Consider the following 15,152-nt stretch of genomic DNA (forward strand, 5'->3'; position numbering starts at 1 on the left):
CTTCAAATGTATTAAATTTAAGACAGGAAATGAAACTGGATGGTACATAAGAGCGGGTCGTATGAATCCTATTGAAATTAACTTTGCATAAACCAAGGTTGATCTCTTCTCCCACTCCAGATGGTTTGGTTAATAGTTATGGCCCAAATCAGCCAGCATTCCATCCTAGAGAAATACGAGGCACCCAAACACTGAGCTGTCCAGTAAGTCTTTTTTCGTTTTCAAACCCCCTCATATAGGTCCGCATTACATTAATGAAATTTCTACCAAGCGTTTTCATGGATGCTATGAGAGACAACCCTGAAGCTGCTGTACATATTTTTGAAGGAACTCATGAAAATCCTGAGTTGATTTGGAATGATAGTTCCAGAGATAAAGTGTCTACAACAGTTAGAGAAATGATGCTAGAGTAAGTACAGCCTTCGTAAATTGCCAAGAAGGATAGATGTTTCCCGCATCGTCCATCACCTCTCTAATGTTTATTCTAAAGGTTAATGAAAGTGTATTTTGTGACTGAAGTTTGATATTACCCCCTCCTTTTTTTTCCCCCTAAGGCACTTTAAAAATCAGCGCGACAACCCTGATGTAAATTGGAAGGTAAAATATGCTTTTATTCAGAGGAAGGAATTTTACATTTTACTGTATTTTTTGTTGACTTGTTTTTTAATTCCTACTGAGTTAGTTTAATGACTATTAAATATCTTGTTATTAAGATACTTAAGTAAAAAAAAAAAAAATGACACTTAAGTATTCCCCCAGAAAACAAGGTTTTAAATTTAAAAATAGGAATATTCACTTTTTAAGTAAGTAGCTAATCAAAGCACCTTTTTTGACTTTTATTAAGGGAAATAAACTTATAGTAATTATAATTTGATTATATTAATGGCCATTTAATGGGCTTTGCATTTTTATGTGTCATGTAGGACTAATGATTAAGTGACTTGACTATGATTCTTTCTTTTAAGTTGCCTGAAGATTTTGCTGTGGTGTTTGGAGAAGCAGAGGGTGAACTTGCTGTTGGAGGAGTTTTCTTGAGAATCTTTATTGCACAACCAGCATGGGTTCTAAGAAAGCCCAGAGAATTTCTTATTGCACTATTAGAAAAATTAACTGAACTCCTGGAGAAGAACAATCCACATGTAAGCTTCAGCCAGCAGCAAAACATTTCAAATAGTTTGCTAAATAGACTGATGGTGTTTCTGTTAAAATCAAATGCATTGACCATGCATTAAGAATTGGTTACCTCTTCTAAGTAACAGCCACATTTAAATTCACATATGCCCATTCATCTTTGGGGGGTGCGGGGGGCATTTTCAAAAGTGAAATTTGTTAGAGATGTCTGTTGACAGAATACTATTTCTAACAAATGTAGAGGCTCTAAAAAAAGGTTTCTGGCACTCCATTTCCAGTGACTATAATTTTAAGGAGAAACCTAAATGTTCAGTGCTCCCTGGAAGTATGTCCTCTAGGGCATGTTCTTCTCCAGCTTTGCATATATGACCAGCTTGGCCCTTATTAAAGAAGTTGACAGGAGAGTAGTAACTATATGAGTGAACCTACTACCTGTGTTCAAAGCCAAAGGCTACTAGGGAAATAGAAGTGAGAAAGTAGCCTTGGTCTTCATTCGGTGAGTCAGAAATCCCAGTAGTGTATAAATTTTTGTTATTTAAACCTTTAGATTAAAAATAATTGAGAGATATGACTATTGTTTTATTAAGCTGGCCATGGAACAAAGTGATAGAGAGCCCAGGCTATGTTATTAAATGGTCGTGGACCCCAGTACCAGCTCCACTGGTTGCAGCTCTGCCTCATTTATAGAAGGATCATAGCACCTGTCCCTAAGACTGAGGTTTTAATATATAGAGAATAGTTAGCATAATGTCTGGCACATGTCAAGTACTTAGAAATTACTAGTTACTATCATTAGTTTAGCACAACTTAAAAAAAAATGGTTTACCAAATATTTGCGTATGTCACTTTCCATAGTCCTGTTTTCTCTTTACTAGGACTTTTACTACACATATAGTTTCCTTAAAAAAAAAAAAAAAAAGAAAAAGAAATCCTCAAAAAGCAGAAACTTTGGGAAAGAAACAGTATTTTCCTCTTATCACCTTTCTTTGCGGGCTTATTCCAATTTCCATGTTTGCTTAAGATGCTGTGGTTATATATGTCTGGATATAGTGGTATAAGTTACAGGTCTTTTGCGATCGACAACAGAAGGCGCATTATGGCAGCCAGATCTGTTAAGTAGAATTTTTAATAGAACTGGGAAACACATTTCATGAATTCTGCATTCTCCCAAACTAGTGATGTTCCCTGATACTAATATTTCTATAACATTGAATAAAACTTTGTAGTAATATCTTTTGGAAAAAAAAAATACATCTTTTGGGAGATGATCTCTTAAACTTGCAACAGCGATATGACCTGGCCCAGTGAGAAGCTGCTTAGATTAGAATACGACATTCTTAAAGTCCTTTGAATTCATTTTTTCAAGATGGGAAGTTTGTTGTTTTCTTAGGATTTGTGACTCGGTTTTCAAAAATCAACTCTTAGAATTTACAGATCTCTAGGTTAGAATGTCAGATAATTTACACAGATATTTAGGACTGATGGTCAGTATCTTATAGTTTGTTTGTTTGTTTACACCCTCCAGGGAGAAACTCTGGAAACTTTGACAATGGCCACAGTATGTCTCTTTAATGCACAGCCTCAGCTGGCTGACCAAGTTCCACCATTGGGCCACCTCCCCAAAGTGATCCAGGCAATGAATCATAGAAACAATGCCATTCCTAAGAGTGCCATCCGCGTTATCCATGCCCTGTCTGAAAATGAGGTACTGATAAATCCATTTAGTAGCTTATAATTCTGGAATTTATTAATGCTCTCTCTCTCTGATTAATGCACATTACAGTATAAATCCTCTTCCTACCATGTGCCTTTCTGCCTGTGAACCAGCAGGATTGTGACAACTCTTACAGTAGTTCAAATGATATAATTAATAGACTGATTTTGAGTTTACTGTTAAGCTTGAGCCAAATGTAGATTTTTCATGTATTATTATATTTACTGTTCTATATGAACTACTGTTCTACAAATAAACTTCTTTTTTTTGGACACTTAGCTGTGTGTTCGAGCCATGGCATCCTTAGATACCATTGGCCCATTGATGAATGGAATGAAAAAGCGGCCAGATACTGTTGGTCTAGCCTGTGAAGCAATTAATCGAATGTTTCAGAAGGAGCAGAGTGAATTAGTGGCACAAGTAAGTGACTTTCTAGATTCAGTACTATTGGGCAGCCTAGGTGGCCCAGCAGTTTAGCACCACCTTCAGCTGAGAATATGATCCTGGAGACCCGGGATCAAGTCCCACTTCGGGCTCCCTGCATGGAGCCTGCCTCTCCCTCTGCCTGTGTCTCTCCCATTCTCTCTCTCTGTTTCTCATAAATAAAATCTTGTAAAAAAAATTAGATTCAGTACTATTTTAGGAAAACAAACATATCAAGCAAATAGATTTTCATTATTTATCTCATTTAACACTGATTTGGTTTTTCTGACTTAGGTTTGGTATGGAGATAACTTGGGGGTTTGTGCATGCATGATTTTATATTTTATACATACACGCATACAGGCACATACATATATATACACACACATATGTAATATATTCATATACACACACTGAAAAAGGTTGGCCAGCTGTCAAAAATCTTACCAACTTCAGGGCGCCTCAGTGGCTCTGTCAGTTAAATGTCCCAACTCATGATTTTGGCTCATGTCATGATCTCAGGATGGTGAACTGAGCCCCATGTCAGGCTCTGTGCTGGGTGTGGAGCCTGCTTGAAGTTTCTCTTTCTCTCTCTCTCTCTCTCTCTCTCCCTCTCCCTCTCCCCACCGTCTATCCCCCATCTGCCTTTTGCCCTTCCACTTGCTCCTGTGCTTTCCCTTAAAAAAAAAAAAAAAAAGTTCAAAAAAAAAAAAACACTTCAGGGTACTTTTATGATGTTTAAATTTTGGTTTTCTGCTAAGCATTTATTCTTAGCTTGCTTTGTAAAATTTGCTTCATCCTCTTTGGAAAGACTCACTCTGTTTATTGATGCCTTCATTTCTTAAGTTATGTTTTAGGAAACATACCAAGATTTATATGGTCTTTTTCAAAGAGACTACCCACCCACCTAATGTAATAGGACCTGGTGGATACCAGTGTAGGGTAGACAGACACCAAAGGAACAAAAACCATTGCAAAAGTGATCTTTCTAAAATATAGCTCTTAAATATAACTGGGTCACTGGTCATCCTCATAACCCTTCATTGGTTTCCCATTACTGCCAGATGACAAAGTGACAGCTGACAGCCTCAGTATAAGGCCCTGCATCTTTATATCTGGTCTTCCAGTTCTCCCAGCCCCATCTCCTATCCCTGTCCACCCTTGCCCTTCATTTAGGCAGATTAGAAGTACTGGGTACCTCTCAAAGAGGTAACTGGATGCTCTGAAATTCAAACTTGCAATTGACTCGGAGAGGGTTGTTGTATTGGAAAAAACCTGAGCTAGTACTACCACTTGATGGCTCTGTGATGCCAGGTATAACACATAAATTTACAACATTCGGATTCCTTACCTGTGAAATAGTTCTGATTCCTCACAAGGTTGTTAGGAGAATGGTATCTATAAAGGGAGGTACGTACACTCACTAAATGTTAGTTACTTCCACCTCCCCATTGAGCTTTAGAGTGGGTAGTGAAAATTGTGTGATACTTGACTATTATCTAGCTTTTATTAGGCTGATATGAAATGCATGGGAATGCAAAGGTTGATGTTTTAAGAAAATGGAAAAAAATATTAAAATACATCAAATTTTGTGCCCATTAGTACAGTGTCATTAGAGGAAACAACCCAGTAGAGTGGCTGAAAGGTCATGTTCTGCACTTTTTGGGTCTAGATATAGATTCCATCACTGCCTCTGACTGTCAGATTTATACCGTTTGTGCATTGATTCTTCGAAAAGTAATAATAGTGCCTCTGTCATTACATGTTGTGAAGATTAAATAATTAGTCTATAGCATTTAGAACAGTTGAGGGCATGGAATAAAATTTCATTAACTAAGAGTGTCATTATCATTAGATCTATAAAAGAAATCTTTATCTGCATTAAAATGAAAGAAAAGAGGTTGTCTTTTTCCAGGTATGGTTCTGCGGGTGAAAGTGTTTCTTCAGTGAATTTTTTTCAGCATTTTATATATGCTTAAAACTCTCTTCTAGGCCCTCAAAGTAGATTTGGTCCCATACCTCTTAAAATTACTCGAAGGCATTGGCCTTGAAAATCTTGACAGCCCAGCAGCCACTAAAGCTCAGATTGTTAAAGCTCTCAAGGCCATGACTCGAAGCCTGCAGCATGGAGAACAGGTGAGTCTGCACAGGAATGACTTCAACTTACTGGTTACAGGAGGGTATTATCCGAGCCAAGGGTCTTGGCTATGGATGATCTGTGTGCCTCACCTTAGATGCTCAGATAGTCACTCAGGGAGATTCTTTTTTTTGAATACTGATAGCATGTTGTACATTTCAGGATGAAAAATGCTGAAATTCTTCATTATAGAAGAATATTAGCGTTTAATGCTAGTGAAAGGCTAATGGTTAGTTCTAGGATTTATTGCTGTGTAGTGATAACCACATTCATTAACAGTCCATAATGCCATTTCTGAAAAAGCTTTATCCTTTTTGCTGACACTTACAATGTATGTTAGCTGCATGCTTACGCTGATTTCCAGCTGGCCCAGTAATTTAATTCTCCTCTTTGGTTTTATTCTTATTATTGTTTCTGATGGGTTCCTCATTCACTTTTATCATCCAGCATTATCTACTAATGTTCTCTTGCTCTGTTGTTTTTTTTTTTAATTAAGGTGAAATTTATACAACATAAGATTAATGATTATTTTTTAGATTAATGTTTTTAAAATGAACAATTAATTTGTGTTTAGCATATTAACAGTGTTGTGCCACTACTTCTTACCTAGTCCAAAACATTTTTGTCACCCCAAAAGGAACCTCTATACCCATTAAGCAGTTCCTCGTCATTTTTCCCTCCACCCCCTCATTTCTCCCCCTACCCTCAGCCTCTGGCCACCATGACTTTGTATTCTATGAATTCACCTATTTTGGTTATTTCATGTAAAATGGAACCATACAATATATGACCTTTTCTGTCTGGCTTCTGTCACTTAGCATGTTTTCTTTCTTTCTTTCTTCCTTTCTTCCTTTTTCTTCCTTTTTCTTCCTTTTTTTTTTTTTTTTTAATTTTTATTTATTTATGATAGTCACAGAGAGAGAGAGAGGCAGAGACACAGGCGGAGGGAGAAGCAGGCTCCATGCACCGGGAGCCTGATATGGGATTCGATCCCGGGTCTCCAGGATCGCGCCCTGGGCCAAAGGCAGGCGCCAAACCGCTGCGCCACCCAGGGATCCCTTCCTTTTTCTTCCTTTTTCTTCCTTCCTTCCCTTTTCTTCCTTTCTTCCCTTTTCTTCCTTTCTTCCTTTTTCTTCCTTTTTCTTCCTTTTTCTTCCTTTTTCTTCCTTCCTTCCTTTTTCTTCTTTCCTTCCTTCCTTTTTCTTCCTTCCTTCCTTCCTTCTTTCCTTCCTTCCTTCCTTCCTTCCTTCCTTCCTTCCTTTCTCCTTTCTTTCTCCTTTCCCTTCCCTTTCCTTTCCTTTCTTTCTCTTTTTTCTTAGCATGTTTTCAAGGTTCGTGTTACAGCATCTGTCAATGCTTCATTCCTTTTTATGCTGAAATATTCCTTATGTATATGCCACAATTTGTTTATCCATTCATCTAGCGATAGACATTTGAATTGTTACTGCCTACTAATTAATGTTCTTTCATAGGTTTAAATTGTCTTTTAGTGAGAGAGACAACATATCTTGCTGCAGTCATTAGCTGTATGTTTAGAAGTATTTGGGGTTTTTTTCTGTGGGTGTTTTGAACTTGCCACGCAGAGGTACTCCTTAGTACCATGTGTAGGCAGTTGTCTTACCCTTGACCTGCCTGAGGATTTCTGTTGATGAAATTAGCCAAATAACACTGACACCCATCTTCCAATCTCAAGGGGGAAGAAACAAGTGTAATAGTTTTCAAAATAGCAGCTCCTCCACCACCTCCTTCTTGTGGTGCTTCCAAGGCTGGGACAGGGAGTCTCTTAGACTCACATAGCCCTGTGTGTATCTCTATTCTGTTTCCTGCCACTGAATTATCTGGCACTGTCTGTCTCCCCCACTAGACTAGACATAAGCGTGTCAGAGACAGAGGCTGCCTTTCTCATCTTTGTGTCCATCATTTCTCCACATATGAGGTACCCAGTAAATACTTGATCTGAGTGTTGATATGCAACTTGGAGTTGGGATTTCCTAAACATTTTCTCTGTACCACACAGAAATATGTCCTTCATCTTAGTCCATTATACTCTACACACATATTTTATACTTATGTATGTACATCACAGATCAGCATTTAGCCATTTTGCCTGTGATACTCTGGTACTTTCTGGTATTTTCTCAGACATACTGATCACAACCTTCTAAATCGATTTCATAAACTTTTAACAGGTCACAACTGATAATTTGAAAGACTTGAAGTTTTGTAGCATCTTCTCCCCAGGGCCCTTACTCGGGAATACTTAATGAACTCATGCTACATTCTCAGCCAGTTGTTAATATCACAAGAAAATCTTCTTGCCCAGATTACAAACAAGCCAGTAAATTATAGCTTCTAACTCTAAAGGGAAGATTGACTTATCAGGGACTTCTTTGGGTCTGGTTTAATGATATGTGCCTCTCCCAGTGCCTGATATAGAGTATTTGATGACTACTAGGTCTTGCTCCATCTTTGAGTCTTTTCTCAGCTGACCTTTCTCATTTTATCCTGGAAGTCTGCTTTATCTCTTTACTTCTGTCTTCTACCACCCAATCCTTATTAATTCATTTATGCTCAAAGACTTTGCTTTACTTCCCTAGGTGAATGAAATCTTGTCTCGTTCTTCAGTCTGGAGTGCCTTCAAAGATCAGAAACATGATTTGTTTATTTCTGAGTCACAAACAGCAGGATACCTCACAGGTAAGCCACACTTAATTGGTTACTCTAAGGCATAGGGCAAAAGCCACTTGAACCTTCCTTGTTTTCTGACTAAACTGAATGTAGCATTTAAAGTTTCTTCCTAGGCTACTAGCCACCTGTTGTGGAGGTGCTATGGCATGCAGTGGACCTCTGGGGTTTGCCCTGGACAGATGTCAACTGCTCTTGTGTTGAATGTGTATTGACTAAAATGTGCACTTTGCTCAGTTTTGACCCAATTAATTAATGGTGTCATAGGTTACACTTGGAGCATGACTGTATTAAAATGTTTCTCTTAAATGTGTAAAAAAAAAATAGGTATCTACTTGGAAGTATCAATATCAGAAACATGATAGCATCATTCCATTTCTATCAGAATAACAGATTGAAACTCCAAATATGTACCTTTATATGTGAAATGGTTTTCTTCTAAGTTTCCAGTGATTAATCTGTTGTTTTACAAAATATTTTCAGTTTGGCCTCTCATGGGAATATGAGAATATTCCATATTCCCACTCCAAATATGTGGATACCATAAAGGAAAGGATATTTTACTACTTAAGGATCAAAGGATGATACATTTTTGAAGCTCAGGACATTTGTCCATTTGACACACTATAATTGCATAATAATTTTGGAATTTTTTTCCATATTAGCTTCTGTTTAAAAACAAAGTCATTATCCTTTTATTGCTATATCTGAAGATGAAATATAGTCTCTGGTATAAAAGTTTTCAGTTTGAAAATAACCTTAAGAATAATAGGCAATTTTGCCATCTGTTTGTAGTGTATATATTTTAAAAAATAAGCTCTGCATCCTCCTCTAACTAGAGATGGTGTGAGTAAATTGAGAGGAAAAAAAAAAAATAGTAACCAGTGGTTTGCATGCCACGGTAATTGTTTCAATAATCTTGATTGGTAGCATAGAAGTTTATAAATCATGAAGACTGAATCTTGAGTATTCAGAAATGGCAACTTTAGAAAAGATTTTTCTTGGTTTTCATTTTAGTCTCAGTTGTGATACTACTGCTTCTTTCTTCACTATGACCACTTAAATATGAATCCTAATGTTTATAAACACACAGTGCTTTGACTGCTAGTCCTGGGTGTACTTGAAGAGCAGTGTCCTAGGTCTCCCTTCTAACTTCTCTATGCCCTGTCCTGTGATTTCTGTGGAGAGAAATACCTAGAAAGTGGTCTTTGCTTATCTCCTATCTCTCTTGCAAATGTGAAGTAAAGTTATAGCCTCTAAGAGTGTATTCTATAACAGGCACACTAAAAACTCTCTTTAGACTCTTTTTCCAAAAGTTTATGTAATAATACCACCTTTTTTGTGGTATTACTATCATTACTTTGTATCTAAGATGTTGGACTGGAAAATCTGTCTGAATTTTTTCCAGCTGAAAAAAAAAAAACCTCCTTATTTAGAGTTTGGCCCTGAATAATAATAGGATATAGATTATAAACTTCTCTATGGGGAGACCTCTTCAAATTTACTGTGCTCTCTATTGTGCTTAGCATTCATTGACTTGATTTAGAGTCAAGACTTGAGCTGGTCCTTGACTTACTAACAGGATAATGGACCAAAAGGTTTGTGATTAGAATACAGAAAAAACGGATTTATCTTCAGGAGCCTAGATTTCCTTGCTTTTGATCCTCACTCCGTCCAAATTTGCTAATACCTATAAAAGAAAGCACAGGGATTGAAAAGTTTCCTGTCTGTGCCTTTCCTTCTACTTGGATCCTTGGGATGGCTTTTGAGTAAGGTGTGAAGAGCAGTTATGATGAGTTATAGAGGAAGAAGAAAAACTGGGGTTACAAATTTCTTCACATCCTCCTCTGGTCCCACTTAAGGGGCAGCAGGTTTTGTACAAAGCCAGTCAAGGGGGCAGTGGTATAAATCCCAACTTGGAAATGGATTGGTGTTACTGTGTGCATTCCGAAGGCCCTCCTGAAGCCTGCAGACATGTCTACACGGGACAGTCTGCACTAGCCTTGAGTTGTGTTGGCTCTGGAATTGTCCAGTTCTTAGTACATCATCAGTCTGAGATGTTCTTTTGTTGAGATGTTGGTTCAGAAAACTTTTACCGTTGGTTCTAGTCTTTTTTGAAAGAACTGTTTAAAGAGAGCACTACCAGTTGAATTGTTGTCTACTCAATATTTAGATTGCCAAATGTTTCCTTCCTGTGTTTGAGCTTTTCCGTTGATGCTTTGTATTGTTTGTCATGTGTTTGATAGAAGGGGCAAGTTCTTCTAATGGTAAAATTTTGTGTGTGACTCTGTGGAATGTATACAATGGTATGTTGAGTTGGAACTTTAATTGATTAGAATTAACCCCACCGGACCCTCAATCTTGAGAGGATTCTCATCGTGCCCAACCCCTCTCTAATCAGTATGCAAATGAAGTAAGGTGCTGCAAGAACACATTTCACTAACTCTTTTTTCTAAAATACCTATGGATGGGTTTGGCAAGTAAGTGGATTTTGTGTAGGAGATGGGAAAAGAGGAAAGTTAATTATGATTTCAAAGTAGGATAAGAATTAAAAAAAAAAGGTAGGATAAGAATAATCAAAAATACATTTATGATTTTCTGGCTGCCAAGCAGATACCATTCAATCACATGCTGGGGATTAGGGTTATAAATAAAATGTCCTAGGCAGGATTACTCATTGTTGATAAATTGAGATAAGACTGCCTGGTTCCATAGGCTCTCTAGCCTGGCATACTTGTTTTCTTTTATGATAAACACTTAATCTAAAAGTGCTTCACTGTGGTTTTACCCCATGATGCAGAAAAGCTGTGGTTGCTCATTGAACCAGGCCCTCAGTTACTTAGCTACTTACTAGGTTCTAGAAGAACTGGGTACTGACAAGCTTAAGGCCCTGTAAAAATAATTTTAGCAATGAAAATCCTCAAATTACCTCACTTAGAAAACTAGGGTAGAGAAAGAAGGAACAACAGGGAAAGGAAGAGAAGAAGACCAAAGTAAACATGCTTTTAGGAGTTGGAAACGAAGATGAAGTACTTTGTATACATACACACAAACATATACACACATATATTTATATTATATTTAATTGGAATTGGAGATGAAGAACTTTATATACACACACACCTGTATATATTTATATTATATTTAATTAGAGGCATGTGGAATAGTTAAGTTGGCTTCCTAAGGTCATTAAAGGAAAAGTGGGTGCAAATCTTGGGTCTCTCCTCAGACCAGTCTGTCTTTATAGACTTGGGTTGATTTTTTTTTTTTTTTTTTTTTTTTTTACTTTGTGTTTTTCTTCTTACACCTGTCCCAAGACTACACAATGTGAGCAATGTTAGGATGATTCCCTAAGGTTGACAGTTTATTGTGGGTCACTGACTGCTAAGGCAGAGCTTCCTTCTTTTTGTTTTCCCTGCTGAGAATCCCATGTTCATTTTTACCAAAATCCATGCTCTTTCCACTACTCCCATCATTGCAGCCAGTTCCATTTTGTGGGATTCCTTGTTAATTTTCCATCTTCTCTCATTCTTAAGTCTGACAGCCTTGTGCAGTGTTGCCACATGCCCTGTTTCTGGCAGCCCCTCCTCTCCTCCTGCCTTTCTCTAGAGAACACAACTGCCCTGGCCCATCCTGATGACTAGACTGTACCTTCTGGCCCCTAGAAAGCAGACAGTGTCTAAAGGAGAAGTCAGAGGTGTGAGGGAAAGAGCATTTCAGACTTTAGTTACAGAAATTGGTTTGTCTTTCCTAAAGCCAATGGTGGGGCTAGACTTTGGTCTCTTGTGGATAATCCTTCTGGGCCCATCATCTCACAATTTAATTTTAGCCAAGAAGTTCCCAAACATTCTCAGTTCACAGTGCCTTTAATACTTGCGTGATTTTTTCATCTACCCTTGGGCCAAAAGAAATAACCTAACAAAAAAAAAAAAAAAAAAAGAAATAACCTAACAGTTAGTGTACTAAGTCCAACCAACTTGAAAGTGGTTCTGTGGTGTCCAATAGATGTTGCTGTGTTTCTCCCTAATTTAAAATATGTAGCAGCACCCCTGTGAGTTTGTCCCAGGGTCCCCCAGCACACAATTTAAGAACAGTAGCCTTATTTTCTGTGTAGCATTCATGATTTGGTTTCATCATCTATTCATTTGATGTGAATCAAGTTGAGTCCACAATTGGAAGTGCTTGGGAACTTTACTGATCCCCAGAATGTTTGAGGATTTATTCTTAAGGCTTATATCTTTGATGAGACCTACTTAATAGTTCTGTGGTAATCTTGCTGCTGCCTAAGGTTCAGAGAGTGGTAGGTTGGTGGGAAGTGATGTTAACAGTGGTGCTGTGGCTCCGAACTGCCTTGTTAGAGGGGGTAGGTGGACCCAGTGGCCTTCTCCTCAGCTGTGTGTAAGGCCTGGCACCCTGACTGGCAGAAGGCAGGAGCTGATAGATGCAGGCCATATAGTGCCTTAAAAAAGGGAAGATCCCTTTTCCATGTTTTTCAAATTCAGGGTTCTGAGGGCCCAGGCACTCTGGCATGTTACAACTCTTGCAGTTTGAATTGTCTCTGGCTGTATAATTACATACTAGATGCAGTGTTTGCTCAGTGATGCAAGCCATTTCACATCCTCGATAAAAGTGCTTATAAGGTGAACAAGATGAATCTGAATTGTGCCCCTTTTTCCCTGCATTAGTCCCTGTTACACCTTAGCCTTCATCAAACTGCTCTGCTGTTTGCACTTCTTATAACTTCCCTTGCTGCTTATATTTCTTTTTTCCCTCAGGTGTCTCTCCTTCCCTTCTAACTGGCAGCAGCCCCCTTCACCTCAGGAGCGGGCTTTAGATCCGCTCTGCCAGGCAGCTTGCTAACTTCTGTGTAGCTCTCTGAAGCAGGTAGAGAACCATTTTGCTAAATGCATGCCGCTTCCACTGCCTTTCTAGTTCTAACCCTTTGATGTTCCTTAGCTGTTTGCTTATTTCCTACATTTTCAGCTAAAAATATCACTCAGTTTGTGGTATTATGCTACAGTGTCTCTCGCAAGTACTCTGTACAGTTTGTGCAGTGTTTCTGGGATGTAACTGTCTCTGCAACGTTTAAGATAAACTGGAGGGCTAAAGACATTATATGTAATGCTTATAGGACACATCTTGATAAATGCTGGCATAGGTAGCATTTCCATGCAATAGAGACTGTTAGAATCAAGGAAGACAAAGAAAATATTGATACTGTTTCCCACAGCATTCTTGTTTTGACCTATGATAGATGTCCAGAGCCTTCCTTTTTTAGAGACGTTGGTGTAGCAGCCCTTGTTCATTTGGTGTTACTTGTTATAATAGCATTTCTTTGCACCAAATGATAGTTGATTACCTTGAATGTTGATAAAGTGTTTTTCTTGGGCCTTCATCAAGTATGACTTTGGGTGGGCTGAATATAGTTTCTTTCCTCTACTTGTTCCCCTTCTTTCCTGCCCACCTCCCCCTGCCCCATTTGTCATAGCTGTCCTTTAGTGCCCAGGACTTGTGAAACATTAAATTCCCAGAATTGAGGTGGGACAGTTTCCCATGTTTCCACACCAGTATTACTGTCGGCATCAATTTTGAAATGCTTTTTAACTCTGTCCTATAGTAAAGACACACCTTGAAGATGGCACTGTGTGGCTGTTTGTTAAGATATGATAAGGTACTTGACTAGGTTGTGACATTTTTATGAAGGTCAGTGTTTTCACCTGACTCTGCTCTCTAGAAGATGTGTTTTCCTTTCTCCTGCAGGACCTGGAGTTGCCGGCTACCTTACTGCAGGGACGTCCTCATCAGTCATGTCTAGCTTGCCGCCTCCCGTGGACCACGAGGCGGGTGACCTTGGCTAGCAGACTTGACACATTTGTAAGAGACAGTAGATGCTGAAAGGCCAGTGCCCAGTCCACATTCCTCCAACTGATACGTTGAAGCAAACTCTTACTGCCTTTCTCCTGGTTTCATGACAGTGTTATTCCTTTTTCTATAAAAATATTTTTATTTAGGAAACAAGTCAGTGATTCTAATTGTATCACGTTGTGAGAAAGCACTCTGTGGATCAACCTGAGTGGGTACACAAGAGTTTTTTTCTTGATGTATGTAAGCACATTCTGTTCCTTTATATCTGTTTACAAGACTGTGAATCAAAAAGACAAAACTCTCTTCCTAGTTTTTATAATGTTTTTTTGAATTAGTGTGACTGTGGAGTTGAACTGCAATCTACAGAAATTGGACTAGGTCACTTATCCCTGGAAAAGGGTGTTTTCCTCTCCTGCATCAAGTCCACGTGGCTGTCCTCCTCCACCGTCAAACACTATTAGGTTTTGTCCTTGCGCCTATTCACTGGTATCCTCTCCTCAATCATTAACCTTCTGAGAGCTCACAGTACACGTCGGTATGTATAACTGGCTTTACCAAATTGAATGAAAAAGGAGCTTGTGCAAAAAAATTTAAAAACGGATGTCAAGATGTTATGTAAGAGATTAGTGTAATTGTGAAATGTTCTATACATTATCAAATATATAAAGCTTTCTATATTGAATGTACATTATACAGATCATTCATATGTGTACATAAAATTTTAAAAATAAAGGGAATTGACTGCTTTGTTAATGAGATATATTTGTTCTAATTTAATTTTTCCCATGGAAGACATATGTTTCTAAGACAGATTTAGTAGGAGGAATAAACAGACTTTCCTCACATTCACCGCCCCTCATACAGACAGCTACATTGACACATCGGATCATTCCTGATGACCTTTGTTAATATTTCAGCCTCATCTAAATTTCCAGAAACATAGCATTTTATTTATTTGCCATTAATTAATTCAGGAATAGGCCAGCCTATTAATACTCTAATGTATGAGACACATTAATTCCAATATTTTTAAGAGGAGGGAAATTTAGAGTGTGAGCTTACTTCAAATAATACAGATCTCACCATATAGGTATTCTAGTATGATCACGAACTGCAAGAAAATATAAACATATAAAGAATATGAACACTTCTTGGGACGCCTGGGTGGCTCAGCAGTTGGGCGTCTGCCTTTGGCTT

At 38.2% G+C, this 15,152-nt stretch overlaps 1 protein-coding gene across 4 annotated transcripts in view; it reads left to right on the forward strand.

The window, feature by feature from the left end:
- Positions 1-14,711, forward strand: part of DNAJC13 (DnaJ heat shock protein family (Hsp40) member C13) — a 117,170-nt gene extending 102,459 nt beyond the window's left edge. For all 4 annotated transcript variants that reach the window (XM_041734034.1, XM_041734033.1, XM_041734036.1 and 1 more), the window contains 8 exons: positions 240-409; positions 555-597; positions 966-1,139; positions 2,657-2,836; positions 3,125-3,265; positions 5,261-5,404; positions 8,003-8,102; positions 13,851-14,711. In XM_041734034.1, coding sequence (XP_041589968.1) covers positions 240-409; positions 555-597; positions 966-1,139; positions 2,657-2,836; positions 3,125-3,265; positions 5,261-5,404; positions 8,003-8,102; positions 13,851-13,948 — 1,050 coding nt within the window. In that variant the 3' untranslated portion in view covers positions 13,949-14,711. The remainder of the gene's footprint in view (positions 1-239; positions 410-554; positions 598-965; positions 1,140-2,656; positions 2,837-3,124; positions 3,266-5,260; positions 5,405-8,002; positions 8,103-13,850) is intronic.
- Positions 14,712-15,152: the final 441 nt, after the last annotated feature.

This window comes from Vulpes lagopus, chromosome 19 (assembly GCF_018345385.1).
Source record: "Vulpes lagopus strain Blue_001 chromosome 19, ASM1834538v1, whole genome shotgun sequence".
Taxonomy (NCBI): Eukaryota; Metazoa; Chordata; class Mammalia; order Carnivora; family Canidae; genus Vulpes; species Vulpes lagopus.